Source organism: Apteryx mantelli, chromosome Z, assembly GCF_036417845.1.
Source record: "Apteryx mantelli isolate bAptMan1 chromosome Z, bAptMan1.hap1, whole genome shotgun sequence".
Classification (NCBI taxonomy): domain Eukaryota; kingdom Metazoa; phylum Chordata; class Aves; order Apterygiformes; family Apterygidae; genus Apteryx; species Apteryx mantelli.
The window spans coordinates 2,096,280-2,111,604 of record NC_090020.1 but is presented as its reverse complement, the minus strand read 5'-3'; the positions used below and the strand labels follow the sequence as shown (position 1 = coordinate 2,111,604).

General features: G+C 41.6%; 1 protein-coding gene across 3 annotated transcripts in view; it reads left to right on the top strand.

The window, feature by feature from the left end:
• Nucleotides 1-15,325, top strand: part of SHB (SH2 domain containing adaptor protein B) — a 96,216-nt gene that overhangs the window by 65,743 nt on the left and 15,148 nt on the right. For 2 of the 3 annotated variants that reach the window (XM_067316033.1, XM_067316032.1), the window contains one exon: nucleotides 4,164-4,283. In XM_067316033.1, the coding sequence (XP_067172134.1) occupies nucleotides 4,164-4,283 (120 nt within the window). Of the gene's footprint in view, nucleotides 1-4,163; nucleotides 4,284-10,150; nucleotides 10,488-15,325 lie in introns of all 3 variants that reach the window. The other variant, XR_010886947.1, reaches the window with a different exon arrangement.

Sequence of the window (15,325 nt, the reverse complement as noted above, 5' to 3'; positions counted from 1 at the left end):
CATACATCTGAACTGTGCTTTAGAGCTTCATGAATTCCACATATTTATGGTTGCGTAGCATACTTCTGATATCTCACATGTGCCCTACATCTAGCTGTAACACTGCTCTAGGGAGAGATTGATGAGACTGCTTACAGAGTTTTCAGAAAAGAGACAGTTTTTTCTTCTATGGTGTTGTGAAACTCAGGATGATATGTAAAGGTGTCTTTGTCAGCTCCAAATTCAAGCTGTGGGGGAATTGCCTTGAATGAATGTCTGTTATCCAAAAGGGTGACCTCTGTCCTGCCTCGTTGCTGTCCTTCCCTGACCCATTTGGACAGGCTGGTTTGCATGTTGGAGTGATCCACTGTCCTGTACCATACTGAAGGTGCAGCCTCAAACACGGTGCTGGAATCCTGTCTAATCCAAAAGAGAAAAAAATATCTTGTGCTATAGTTTGTGCTAGTAGTACTGTGGTCTGTGAGCACTGAGGATTCAAAGAAATTCACACAGTAGGGTCAGGGAATCCATCAAGGTGGTCCTACACCAGACCCTGATGTTCTAAGTTAGATGGAGAATTTCTTTTTGGAGAAGAGGGAGGGCATAACCTAGCATGCATTTGAATGCCCTCTGTGTGGAAAAACTTTGTCCCTGAGTGGTAGCAGTATTGGGAGTGTTAGTGTTGAATCCTGTTGCACTTCAGATTCTCAGTAGGAGAGAATACTCCTGTCTGACAGTTGTGGCTGAGTGAAGGTGGTTGCAGAAGTTCCTTTGCCTTTGGCACTCTTATTTTTCCATGCAACACTTTGGCCTTAAGCTTGAAATAGAGAATAATATCACCCACATGGTATCATGTTCTACCTCATTAACCACAGCCAAAGCTTTGAGGCACCTGCCCATTGACAGAGGGTAGATGCATCTCCAACACAGGGAATAGCAACCTCTCTTGTGAAATTACTCACTGAACACACTATAGATAAATGATTTAAGTGCTTTACGTTCGTCTATAAAATTTGATCTTCGGACTTGAATAGTTGTAGTCCAAAAATACATTTAAAATATTGCAGAAAGTTGAGCATCTGTTAATTAACTTTTGACTCTTATATAGGTTATTGTGTAGGTCTCTTTCAACGTATCTGCTGAACATTTTTGATAACCTGTTTAGTTCATGGAGCAATCTGATGTTTATGTTTAGTCCTTAATTTGCAGTAGGCACACTAGGCATGCTGATCACTGCAATTTAAAACTAAAGGCTGCAGATTTAGCCCACTTCAGTAATTAAAGGAGATAAAGCTATTCATACTGGATTCTTTTGGTTCTTATGTATGCAGGATCAAATGTGAAATGAATGCACAGTTAACAATAATATGTCAGAAAATTGAATAGCTTGGATTTATTGTACTGTAGATTAATCATACTCATCCAAACTGATCACATTTTAGTGAGACCTCACCACAGCATCTGCCAAGCCAGTCCCTCTTTCTTTCTCTCTACAAATATGGACTCTGTTTTAGTAGAGAGCAGGATCTAGAGGAAAGGAAACAAAGTGTAGGCTAGGAACTTTCCCAAACAGGCTGAAATACTAAGGCATGTTAATATATCAAGCAATGAGTTGACTGTGATTAAGGGATCCCTACTTATGAACTTAGTAACTCATAGACACAGGGAAATTGAATGAAATTGTTGTGCTTCCTCTAAGTAACAGTGAATAAAAGAAAGTGTGCTCTGCTTTGTTTCCTGCGTCTTGTTGAAAGTGAATCCCTCCCAGCCTTATATACAAGATCTGGTGACTTCCTGTTTTGCTCTGACCAATTCAGAGACAGATTAGTATTGTGCATTATGTGAGCTGCAATAACTGATTGCACCTGCTGCTTGACTGATGCAGCTGTCCTGTTTTCACTGGAGCTGTGGCCACTGAGAGCTGAAATCTGATCTTGACAAAATCAGGGACATCAGGAAGAATGTCTACAAGCCACAGATCAGGATGCTTTCAGTTAACCTCAGGAGGAAGTCCTGGTAAAGGTAGAAGCACATGGATTTGAATTTTGCTTCTAGATTTGTATTGTGTGCCTGTATTTTTCCAAAATATCTCAGAAGACATGAACATTTTCAGGTTCTTATTCTAACAGTTTTTCACTGGCATGTTTCCCAGGTATCTTTGCTCTCTTCTGTGAATGTATTCTTGACATTTGAATCTTGACCTTTCTGTACAAATATCTGTATGTTGACATTTAAAGAATAGACATGCCCAGGGCGAACAACCGCAACAGAGTTGAAACAGCAAGTTATTCAAGAACTTTGAGCTGGTTATAGCACCATGCTTATCTCTCAGGATAGCTGGAGCATGAACAGTCTGACTTTCCCGTCTCCCTTGGCATGCGATGCACAAGCAATTACACTTCTGAATACTCATGTTTACTCTCAGCTGTAGCCAGAGCTTCTGGGATTCATTTTTCTAATCAGATGTTCTCCATCAGCAGTTCTCTTTATACTTTGTTGTTCTTCTGCCAACTCTATTTTTAAAAGCCTGTTTTGTTTCTTGGAAAGAACTTGGTGTTCTTTGTCCATGAGCCTGAGTCTGTCCACTGAGGAACACCAGGCCCAAAGAACAGATGAAATACTTCCATGTAAGTCTTGGATTTCAGGACGCTTTCCTGGTTTTGGCTGGGCTTGTGTTTTATGTTGGTTTTATTTGCCACTTTCCTTGGGGGAACAGAAAGAGAAATGATTTATAGCATTAGGAATAATTTTAGATTCTTTCTCAATTCCATTTTCTGATTGACTCTTATTAATTTAGAATCCCTCTCTTATGCTCAGAATACAACCTAGCCTTTAAATTGCTTGTTGAGAAATATCCTTCAGCAGTAAGTAGCTGATGAGGGAAGGGGGAACATTGTCTAAAAACAACCACACTTGAGGATCCTTCATTGCTGCGTGTGTGTGATGGAGCTGTCACAGCATCCCTTTCTGATCTGTCTTGAATGTACAATAGTTTAACCCTACTGTTAGCTTTATCTAATGCAAACTCTGGTTGCAACCAGAGCAGGCACATGATGAATTTTTAATTTGATTACCAGCTTTTGTTTAGCTCATTCACCACATTCGACAATGGAGCTGATGTTGGCCCCAGGTGGTTAAGAGCATTACTTCTGTGAAAGGAATCTCTCTGGTGTTTATTCACTTAGCTTTTATGTAGAGCAACACCCTTCTTGAAGGAGGTTAACGGAGAAATAAATTTAGAACAAATGGAAGGAAACTGTTTTGCACAAGGCCAGTCACAGTTCCTGGCATTGACTGGCAGAGAGCATTTCTGATGTATGCATCCTAAGCAGGCAGGGTAGCATCATCTCATGCTTTGAAGTGCAGCTGGCAACTGCAGGAAGGAGGAGATTTCCCTTAGAGATGTGGCTGATTCTGTGCAGTGCCAGGCTCATTATGTGGTTGGGGTAAGTTGGGGGAGGGGTCTGCTGCCTTTCAAAGCGTTTGTTACTGAATTGTAAGATTTTAATCTTTGATACAGTGTAGCATGTGCTGAAGAGATTCTTTGTTTGCAATGGTCAGTTTAGTAAAGGACCCACCTTTTCTCTTCTGAGTTCCTTTCTTCCTGGCATAGAAGAACTTTCAAAATTGGTCATGCCCTTTCCACAGATTCCCCCAAGAATTTACTAGAAATGCTCTGGAGTTTTCCCAGCCCTGCTTGGAAAGTGTCTTTGTTATAGATCTTCACATTGAGGAAACAGGCACCCTTCTTTAATGCTTTTCTCCTTTCTTAAAGACTTGTTTGCAAATCTTTTCCCATATTGTTTGTATTCTTCAGAAGTGGTTTGGCTGCCTTCGGTTGAAATACTGATGTAGTGTGGGGACAAAATAGAGTAAGTGTGTATACTGGGGATCTAGTGCTTGCAGGTTAGAGATTACATGTGCTGCTCTTGATGAGAATTTATTACATAAATATTTACATCAATCCTGTCACATGCTGCCCAGATCTAAACTTTTCGCTTCAGCAGAAAGGAACTACAAGCTATCTCAAGCTTAATGTTAACTTTAGATAAGGCAAGCAATGTGCTTTTTATCCTTAAGATGTTAGATCTTTAAATATCATTTATTCATACCTTAAAGAAACAAAGTAACGAAAGCAATATCGGTTGGAATATGCATGTCTTAATCTCTCTGCTTTTTCGTAGATGGTATCATGGAGCAATCAGTCGGACAGATGCAGAAAACCTGTTACGTTTATGTAAAGAGTGTAGCTACCTTGTAAGAAATAGTCAAACAAGCAAGCACGACTATTCTCTTTCACTGAAGTAAGTATCTGTCAGTAAAACATGTAAATGTAATTTATAAGCCAGAACTTTTGTGGTGCAAGAAGAGAAAATGAGCCAGTCTATTGCACCAGTTCAGCTCGGTAAAGCACCCAGAGGATTTGAGATTGTTGGCCTGCATGATATATAGTGACAGTCACTGATTTGGGATCTGGTAAGAGATTGTTATTCTTTGGTGCTCATTTAACAAAATAAACTTGGAGTTTTCTGTGCATCTGATTAGAAATGCTACTACTGCTTCTGCTTTGTTCAGATTTAGCAACTGTATAGCTTGGGATTTTATTCTTTTTGTAAAAGACTCTTCAGTCATAGAAGGAAAGAAGCTGTGTGTGGTTTACTGTGGTAGAAGTGGGTGGCATTGTTGCTGGTTCCTGCCAGTAAAAAGCCCAGGATCAAAGCTGAAAGACCTTCAGAATTAGGAAGTAAGCCTTGTTGCAATATTTTAGTGCCACTTTTAACTTGCATCACTTACCTTAGGCTGATCAGAGTACATTACAAATGTCAACTTCAACATATGCTCACTTGCATTTCCAGCAGAGGAAGTTTCCAGGTTCCCAGGTTTTCTATGCATGAGAACAAGTCTTTTGACCTTGGTAATGGGTATACAGGTATAAAGAAGATTCTTTCCATGCTTTTCTTCTTCCAGGATATCATGTGATGTGGAGAAGCCCTGTGACACAGACCCACCTGCTTTGTTTACCATTGTTATTGTTGACAGTCTAGCACAGAGCTGTGCTAGAGGCATGTTTTATCTCTGGAATGATGGTAACACTTTCAAAAACAGCTGTAAACCTGCACATGCAAAGAAACATTTGTACATTCTGAGGTTCACTAGAAATAAAGGGCCCCATCTTTCCTGGCTTAGCCTAATGGTCTAAATAGTAGATTTCAAGCTGGTTTTATATCCTCACTTTGGGTTGAGTAGAAGTCCATCCTTTACCCAGTTTTAAGATGTCATCTGAAAGTATTTTTCTTAAGCACTAGAGCAGTTCTTAAAATACAGATTTCTCTGTCACTGTTGTTGTGATCGCTCTGTAATACAGATGTCTGCCTTAAAGAACTGGAACACACCTACTTTAGAAATGAAGTTCAGCTCCTGTTGTCCCCTTTGTCATTTGATCTGTGTGTTCTCAGATGTAACGTTCCTCTAGTTTTGGACAGCTCAACCAAAGATCATGAATTTAGACAAGAGAAACATTTCCTTGCAATCAGCCTGATTTATGACTACTTAGCTGCAGGAAAAGAGCCCCTGTTAAAGGGCCAAATACATATTACTATTTGGGGCCCTGATTCCTTTGCCCAGGGGCACATGATCAGTCTGTGGTGGTGTTCATTTGTGTCTGTGCATCCTTAACTTCAGAGCAGCAGGAAATCTCTTCATTAATTTTATTGCCATGCAATCTTATATTCTTATTAGTATTTATCTTGCTGAACCTCCTGCTTCCTTCATTCTTTGTTGAAATGTGAAACACAATGTATTACTCATTTCTAAAATAGGCAGTTTTCACCCTTTTCCATCCCTATTATTGAACTTCCAATGAATTTGGCACTAGCTGTGTATTTCATTTTCAGCATTTGTTATCTCTGTTGCAGGCTTTAATGTGAAACTCATTTAGTACTCTAGAGTTTTTTATCTTTGGCTTTATTTTGCATTTCCCTAGCAAGCCCATCTCTGGGTATTGCTGCAGATACATGCTTTTCTGGATATCCTTCCAACTGATGGCAGAGTAAAATCCCTCGTGACTGAGGTCAAGTGATTGTCATGTGCTCCTGGTGTACTTTGTATCCCAGTGGGTTTCTAGCTTAAGCAGCCCTATCGCTTCCCCTGTATCATGGTAAGGGAGATTTCAAGCATGTGTCCTTTCATAGCTCGCTTGACTTCAGTGAATGGACTAAGAAGTCTACCTGTGAGGCTGATGGTGTTCAGATGGTTTTGCACTCTTTCCAGTGCTTCATTTATATGAGAGCATCTGTTTCATCTCCCATTTTCACCAGCACAGGGATATGGCTTATATAGGAGAGATGATCAAAACAAGGTGTGCATGGAGTAGTCGAGGGGTTAACCAGACACAATAGTAACCAGACACCTCCTCCTCAGATTATAGTGAGAATGTGTATAACCTTGTCCTTGGTGGTGATCCCACTGCAAGGAGTAAAGTTACTTCTGTTTGCAGAAAAGAGCTCCTGAAACATTCAAGTGCAGACCTAAGGTTTGACTGCTGTCGCTGGCAGGCAGATAATTTCTATCACAATCAGTAAGATGTGATAAGATACTGGAATTAGTGTTATAAGAAGAAGACATAAAGAGGGTGCAGGCAATGGGTTGCTGGCATGATCATGGGTGGGGTTGTGTGTGGGTGCCCTACTGTAGTGTCTTCAGTAATGCCAGCCAATAAGAGTCTCTTTGTAATAACATGCATGTTCTACCACCACCACACTGTCATGGCCCTGTGTCACTGTACCATTCCAGTGCCCCTCTTGCAGGGCTGGGCTGGCATCTGGACTGTCAGCATAGGATGGGAAAAAATGGCTTTGCTCACTTTTCCTTTGACTGGCAGACTCGAATGTACTTGAGGGCTTCTGTGCATGTGAGAGATCTATAAAGATGAAGGTTTTGAAATGTTGCTGTTAATACAGATTAAATGTCCATAGTCAAATGTTCAGAACAGACCCACTCAGCGTCAAACAACTGTATTATTTTGCTTCTTTGTTTATAACATATGAAATGGAAAGTAGTATAAAGATGCACAGTATCTATGGGGGATACCTGTTAGTTTTGCATTTAGTTTTATTAATCCTCACCAGCCATATGTTATTTATGCTTGTTATAAACTTGCAACATTGTCACTTGTTTCATTAATCTAACATAATTGTGCTAGAATATGGTTCTTGAATCCTTGCTTTGGAGTTGATAGATGCCACAGTTAAGAAATAGACAGCTGTCCTCCAAGTAATTCCTGAATGTCCATGTTGGTTGGACTAGGCTTCTGGCTTCTGCTTTCTGCTGCCTCCTTGTCCTAGATGCTGCTCTCATATGATCTGTATAGCGCCCCTGCTTAGTGTACAGTGTATGGCTTGTGTTACCGTGGAATGACCTCTCAGGAAGCAGTCTGTGACAGTTACATTGGAGAGTATAGGCACATGCTAGTGTTTGACTTCTGACTCTGAAGCTAACTGCAGTTTTAACTGTTTTCTGCCATGATTTCATTAAAATCATTGACATGCAAACTGAAGCTGATGATGAAACATTGTGTAGGGCGTAGGTAATGGCCCCAAAACCCACAGTTTTGTGATGCTCTTGTGTTTTTTATTTGGGAGTGTTGCCAGACAACTGGCTTCTTCAGGTGTTTGATATTTGTTTCTCAGAGGTCTTTTGCTGAGGTGTACTGCCCCTAATCCCCAAAAATGAAAGGTGTCTTGATTGCCAGGCCTATGGTGGTAGGTTTTGCAGGATAGACTGGGACCCTTATCCCTAGCTATAGAGGGGATGGCTTTTTGCCAGGCATGTCAAGAAAGGAGGCTCTACTCCCTTCTACTTGCTATAGATCATTACTTATATCAGAATTCCCTTGGAATTGTTACCAGAAATATGTTAAGAATCCTCTTCAGAAATGTTTTATATGACTTTGGGAATACTCCCTTAAGTTTGACTACATCCTGATCTTTATTGATGTTTTCTTTTGTTTCAGTATTGTCTTGCTTCTTTGACAGAAAGGGTAGAAAACAGCAGTTAGGTTCACATTTGCACAGCCGATGTTGTTTAGTACTTAAGCCATGATCAGTTGGAGCAAATAGCAGAATAATCTTATTCTGTATAATATAATCTTATTGTAAATAGAGAATTAGCTTGCTTTCAAGCAGTAAAACCACTGTCTCTATAATTCATATGGTGCTGGCATGGTTACAGTGAAGAAGCATGTGAATTTATCAGTCAAATTCCCTTTTCTCAGATGGGTCAGTACCAGAATAGGAAACTACAGTAAACAAAAACTGTGAACAGAGTTTCAGTTTAGCTGTCAATTGTCAGCTAAGCACATCCCTGATAAGTCAAAGGTACCTCTGGAGAAAGTAGCAGCTGTCCCAGTGGCACTGAGTACCAGAACAATGTATTTTGGAAAACAAGTATTGTCCTTTTAAAAACATCTAAGAGCTTTCTTTCACAGGGGATTTCTGTCAATATTGAAGAGTTGTGACATGGTGCTGTCATGAGATGACAGTGAGGCCTGTGTGCAGCAGCAATAGTTTTTGTAGACCATCAGGTATGAATAACATCACTTTCAGACTTAAGTTGTTTTAAGATTGTGATCTAGAACTGAGAACCCAGGCTGGAAAAAAGCAAACCATATAACAAAGAGAGATTTGCAAAATTATATTTTAAAGTTTAGACCACTTTTTATCTGCTCAATAAGATAAGCACTTTTCCAGACTGGAGCTATTTATTTATATTCATTCAGGGTAAGACTGGAAAGTCTCTGAACTGTGATATCATCAGTGCCAAACTACTGCCAGCTACAAGGTGTTTATATCCCTCATTGCTGGATAGTCCATGGGTTGGAGCCCTGAACTTAGCATTGACTTCCTCAAGGCCCCACGTTGCCACTTGTCTTTGTGGGTGATCAGTATTTCTAAGGCTCCAGCCAGAACTCTTTTAACTCACAAGGAAAACACTGATACTTAAACGATTTAAGAGTCTAGCTATGCCAGGCCATTAGGTGGGGTGACAGCTGGTCTCTCGTGTCCTACTTCATAGTGGAGGCCCTGCTTCCAGCCACAAGAGGATTACCTGGGGTAGGTGATGCGTGGAACGTGTTCGTAGACCATCTACTTTTTTCCTGCTGACACCCCAATGCACACAACAAGAAGCAAAGTTGGTGACTGCAACTGCCCTGCAATCCTCCATTGACTTTGGGCTCAGGGCAGCTGCTAGGTACTGAGGGGCCAGGCTGAGCTTCAGAGGGACCTGTATATTTTTCCTGCATGTCTGTGGAAATCAAGAAGCAGGCTCTGTGTGGACTGACAGCAAGGTCTTATCTTTCAAGTGGCAGCTACAGTCGGAGTAGCACTAAAGACTATTCTCCCTTCTTTGCAGTGTCTTAGAGGAACAGAGTTTGGCCACTAGTTGAAATCAGAGCAGTGCTGCTTTATGCAAAGTTATGAAGGCAATTGCAGGCCCCTTCTTTATCAAAAATCTCTTAAGATGAACCCAGCCACTTCTAATTTCCTATTTACATAGAGGGATCAGCTACCTGTCACTTCTGCTTTGTTAAGCTCTGAAAGGAAAGATTTCCAACTTTCAAAGTAGCAAAAGGCATTATTAGCTAGATAATCCAAAAGATTCACTGGATAATGTGTATACACATTTCTGAGGCTGAAATGATCAACTATGATAAACAGAATAGAGTTGAGGAGATAACAATTTCTTTGATATTGTTACTAAGTCTTCCGCTGAATACAGAGTTGAACTATGCAAGTCTAATGAGAGGGATGATTACGCACATTGAGTCGACTCCAAAAAATTGTCTAAGTTGTGGAACTTAGAGAAATTGCCTATCATTAAATGCATTTTTTCACCCCACCAATTAGCCTTTTGTCAGGAGTGCAATTACATTGATCTTTCCCTGTGACACGACTTTTGCATTGTTCCCTGTAGTAGGGAATCACTGGGACTGGAAGGGGCGAAGAGCTGCCTGCTTTGCTGGGAGCCTAGCAGCACCAACATGACCTTCCTGCCTTTTTCAAGAGTCAGTTTGGCCTTTTTTTGTTTATAGCTGATTTTAGGTGTAGGCATCTAGCATTAGAAGGAAATGTTTGTAACTGTGACATAATGGTACACTTGTTTTCCTGGACAGGTCCCGTTAGCCCTCACCCTTGCCACAAAATGTCTTTAATTCCTCTCTTTACATCATGGGCTTGGTCTTCTTTTGGTGATTCTGCTCTCTCAGCCTCCCATGACTGCCTGGAGAAGAAAATGCCAGAGGAGGATGGACCATGACCTTTTGCTGTCTCTCCTACCGTGACATTGAACAAACACATCTCCATCTTGCTGAATTCTCCCTCAACATTTAGGCACGTGATGTGATTCCAGTACAGCACAGTCCACACACATGGCTTTGTGCAAGAGCACTGTGTTCCCCTGCCGTTTGAGAACATGCCACACGGAGCATACAGCCATCTGACAGCCTAGAGGTGAGCCAGTGTTACAGCTGTAAGATGCCATACTCTCCCCAGAGATGGTAGATGCTTGCTCTCATCCCCTTCTGAATCAGATTAGAAAACAGCTCTGATGTAAAAGAACTCAAGCCAGCCCTGCCCTCAAAGACTGTCGATAGGTAGCAATGCTGAAGAACACTGGTTTAAAATACCTTTGTACCTATAGCAAAAGGATGACAGTTGACCAGAGCAGAAAAGATATATAAGAACAGGAAGCATCTGAAGGAAGTCATGTTTTCTGCATGGTCTTTTCTGAGGAGCAGCATATACCTCTCCGAAGAGTGATCTCAGAGCCCTGCTGTTCTGAGCCAGTTTGCTTTGCTTTGGAGCCTGCTAAGGAGACCTTGGAAGCAGGGCTGCAGCATAGTATGTAAGCAGTAGTGTTCTCTGGATCACTGCTGTAGCTCCTGCTGGTAGCACTGTGTGCTGGAGCTGGACTCCAAATCCACCCCAATGCCACAGCTGCAGACCACTCTTTCTCCTCTTATTGCACCCCTTAACTCCTCTATCATTATCTTTTCTAGCATGCTTGAAACAAAGCTGAATATCTCCTGCCCCAAACAGCACAGGTACCCTCATGCCATAAGATGTGGAGAAAAGAGCATAAGATGAGCTCTGTCCCCCAGAAAGGAATGGTAAATCTGTTTGGCTTGTTCCTAGGTCTGCAGACGTAACAGGCACTTGTCACATGTAGCAAGGCTCCTTGTGCACCAGAGCTACCCTCCAAATCTACTCCAGCGGGCTTTGCATGTTCAGGTGCTCCTGTAAACCTTCATCCCGTAGTCTAGTCTGACCTCTTCAGCACATTGCTTCGAAAACCATACAGCACAACTTGCAACAAGCAGGTTGTGACTCAGTTCTGGCCTTGTGAGTTTAAATGCCGTAAAATTCCCAGCAATGCCTCAGGGCTGCCTGGTATCCCTTCAGACCCTGAAAATCTTTAGCTCAAGTGCTGTGCAGCCTGATCTACTCCAGAAGATACTAGACCCAAGCATCACTGTCCTCAGGCTGTCCGCAGCAGTTGCCAGAGGCCACCGTGTGCCACATAGCAGCTCTTAAAAGTATACTGGAGAGACACAGGAGTAGCAGGGGCTTCTACTGCCTTATAGAACTGAAGGGCTGCTTTCAGTTTCTCCCTATGAAGCCTCTTTCCCTTGCACCTGCATGCTTGGTGCTTTCTGTCAGTCTGGGAGATGTTCCAGTGGAAACTAGAGGGGATGTGGGCTGATGCACAAGGCTGTGAAAGCCCCATAGAGCAAGGTAGTCCTGGTCCTCAGGTGCCCATAACCCTTCACCTGGGACAAACTCATCAGGGTTGCATTTGTTTTTTTTTGTTTGCTTATTTTTAATTAAAGTGCACAGATCCTTCTGCTGGCCTTTTAGAACCAAAGGGAGAGGGCCAGGTTTTGGGACCATTGCTGCTCTTCCATGTCCTTGAGTTGATGTGTCCATTCAGGGTAATAAGTTGCATTTGATTCACGGTAGTGCATCCCTGGTCTGCATTCCTTGCCAGAAGCAGGACAGTGAAGGGCTTCGCGGGGACATCTGAAATGAGAAGATTCACTGGCTTTCAACCGTAACATCTCTCAGTTTCCCCACCTCTGTCACATCTCCTTGTGTATCTCTGCTTTTCCTACTGTCTTGTTCCTTTAAAAGGATTATTTTCCTAAGAATGGTCCTACTGCTCATTAAGGAGGGGTTTTGCAAGGGCAGAGGACCAAGCCCACAGTCAGCTCTGTGGTCCCATGGCAGACTGAATGGGGCCATAAGGCCTGTATGGGTGAAGGTTAGGTGATAGCCAAGTCACTCCAAAAAAAAAAAAGAAAGAAATGAATTGTTGTTGAAGTATGCGTTGTTGCCTGAAGACAGAACTTTTATGCAAGGAACTGGGAGGCTCTTTGAGGTACACAGGAAAAGGGAGTGCCACCCCATAGCTGGACATGGTAAACAACAACTCATCACCTGTTGGTGTAAGGCAAATGTTTGCCAGCCAAGCTTGAGTGGTTAATGTTACAGCAGAAGGGCTGGGAGATGCACTAGATTGCTTCTTTCACAGTCCACCTGGATTGCATGTTTCCTTCAGGGACACTAGAGCTGCTTCTGGGTCCCTCTGTTTCCCAATTTGGCCACCTTGAAAGGTAGCTACAGGTAGAGATAGAGCCCTGGAGCAGTGGATATGGGTCTCTGCTATAGCCATACCTTGTACACAGGAAAGCAGTGGTGAAGGTCCTACAAAAGGCTGGAGTGATGGGCCAGCCAGACTTGCTTTGGCAGCATGCTGGCTTAGTCGCCTAAGGTGAGTGATTATTAAATACATTCTTAGTTATCTAATCAAGTGTAATGTGTTGCTGTTACTTTTTTTAAAAAAATATAATAAATTTGAGGAGAGATTCCTTCACTGTTTCGGCACATCAGTAAAAATTATAACTGGATACAGAAGCCTTAATGAAATGCTTTCAAATGACTTCAATCACTTCTCACTTCTTAACTGATATGCTCTGAAGAGCACTCAGCTGCCTTTATCCGGCATCCTCCCATTGGCTGATCATCTTTACCATAGTTATAAGGGGAGGTGAGGGGCAGGCAAAACATCTGCATACCCAAAGGAGTGACCCTATGAAATTTGTTAGTTCTGGGTCTTTGTAAAAATCAAGGAACACACACATCTCTCTCTTATGGATATTTTGATAACTTCTGTGGAAAAACTTTGGGGAAAGGGTGGATTTACTTTCTCACACACATGAGCAAAAATAAAGTTCCTCCTTGTTTTCTGTGGAACAGTGACTGTAAAACATCAGCTCCTGGCTAATTCTCTAGTCTCTGTTGAGGGCAATCTCTGCCTGTGAATGTGGATGATTTATGAGTTTATATATGGGGGACTGAGTGGAAAAAGGCAATGAACACCAAGATTAAGTAAGTTTTTGGAACTATACTATGCAGTCTTGCTGCAAATCATGTGAGCGATGTAGGCATATTCTGAGACAAATAATAAAACAGTCTTTATTATGTAATAGTGCATAAATCAGTCACATTAGAGAATAAGTCAATCATATGAAAGAGTACAAAGACCAAGATTTAATTTACAAACAAAAAAAATCACCCTGTGGAAATAGGTTGTCCAGAAATTGATAAAATACTGGCCACAAGTGGTTTGTTATCCAAAGAACACATTATGAAGCACTGAAACGGACCTTTCTAAATTGCATTTCCAAGCCTCCTTAAGTGTTTCAGGAGCCAAAGGCACTTTGAATATGAATAGGAGCATTATCTTTTGCCATTTTAGTTCATTAAACTAAAGCTTCCAATATGTGGTTGAGTTGATATTGAAATCCAATGAGTTACTTTTGTCTCCTCTGGTTATACTGCTTGATTTATGACTCTAGGTTTTTTTATTATTATTGTTTAGGCAAAAATGATTCTATTGAGTTATGGAAATGGTAAAATGCCTGACTGGTACATCAGTAGACTGTGGAATTGTTTTGTGGGGTGTGAGGTAAGCTCTGGTAATTGTGTGGCTGTGTGTCTTTAAGATAATTCTGGGGCAAAAATTGCAGCGTCTGAATGTTGCACACATCCCCCAGGCACTCACATTCATCATTGCATTTTAGGTGTGTTTATGCTTCTGGGAGACCTTTGTCAGCATGTGTGAGCCATCATGTGCTTAATTCAGTGCAATACATTCTGATTCTGAGAAAAAGGAACAATGGCATCCTGATTTTGTGTTGAGATTGTTAGCAATTTAAAGTCTATTCCTTAGCTTCATGTGGCAGGTTTTTTAAAGCATCCAGTACTGCTCTGGTTTTGGTGTTTTTTTCTTGTTTTGTTTTTAACCTAATCAGTGTTTTCATTGGACTATTCCCCTTGTAATGGAAGACTAGAAATGGAAGTTTCCCAAAGCAGAGTTATGTCTAGCAATGAGAATCTGCGTAAATATTGCCTGTATTTGCAAAGTTTATACTAAAAGATGGTAGCAATTTTTCAATTCCATTTAAAACAATCGACATGTCTCCAAAGACCCTCTTTTCCAAAATCAGGAAAGTGTCTGTGTTCCATGGACTTTGAGAGGGCCAGACAGGTTTAGCTTGCACAGAAATTTGCACGAGTTGTTTGTTGTCTCGCTCCTGTTCCAAAAATGGCAGTACAATGAGTGTGAAGCACACATAAAAGTTGCTCTGTTGTCAAGTCAAAATGCATCTGCAGGTGAAAGCATTCATCAGGGTGGTTTAACTTGCTTATGTCAACACCTGTGATTTCAAGTTAGCATTGTTTACCCAGTAACAATTCGTTGTGTGTGAACTGGCCGCCTCTGGAGTCTGGCTTGAGAAATGGTCTTTATGATGTATAGATTCATATGTTGCTCATCTCAATAATAAACAAGAAATTATTTTTGATGACAAGTGCGTGAGGCAAAAAATGTCCTTCCATGGGATTCTGGATTGAGGTCCAGAGAGCTCGTCCTCCTTATCAGCATTGTTGACGTTTTCTGTAGCAAAAAAGGTAAGGAATATGATTTACCTCCCAGAACAGAAAGATCTCAAAGGCCTGAGGGACAGCTGTGACCTCTCTTGCAGCTCTTCCAGCAGCCCTGCATTGTTCTGCCCTTCCACAGGTGGTGACACTCTTATTTGTGTTGGCTCTTTTCTGGATTCCTTCCCTTGTAGATGTTCGGCCCACTCGTACTCTCCTGCTCTTTACTTAAACCTAATTTGTAACTGCACAAGGCCAGGTAAAATCTGGAGATCCATACTCCTGTAAACTGTGCTGTGGCCAGAACCCCCAAGCTCTGACTGCTGTAGAGATGCCTGGTTGCAAGC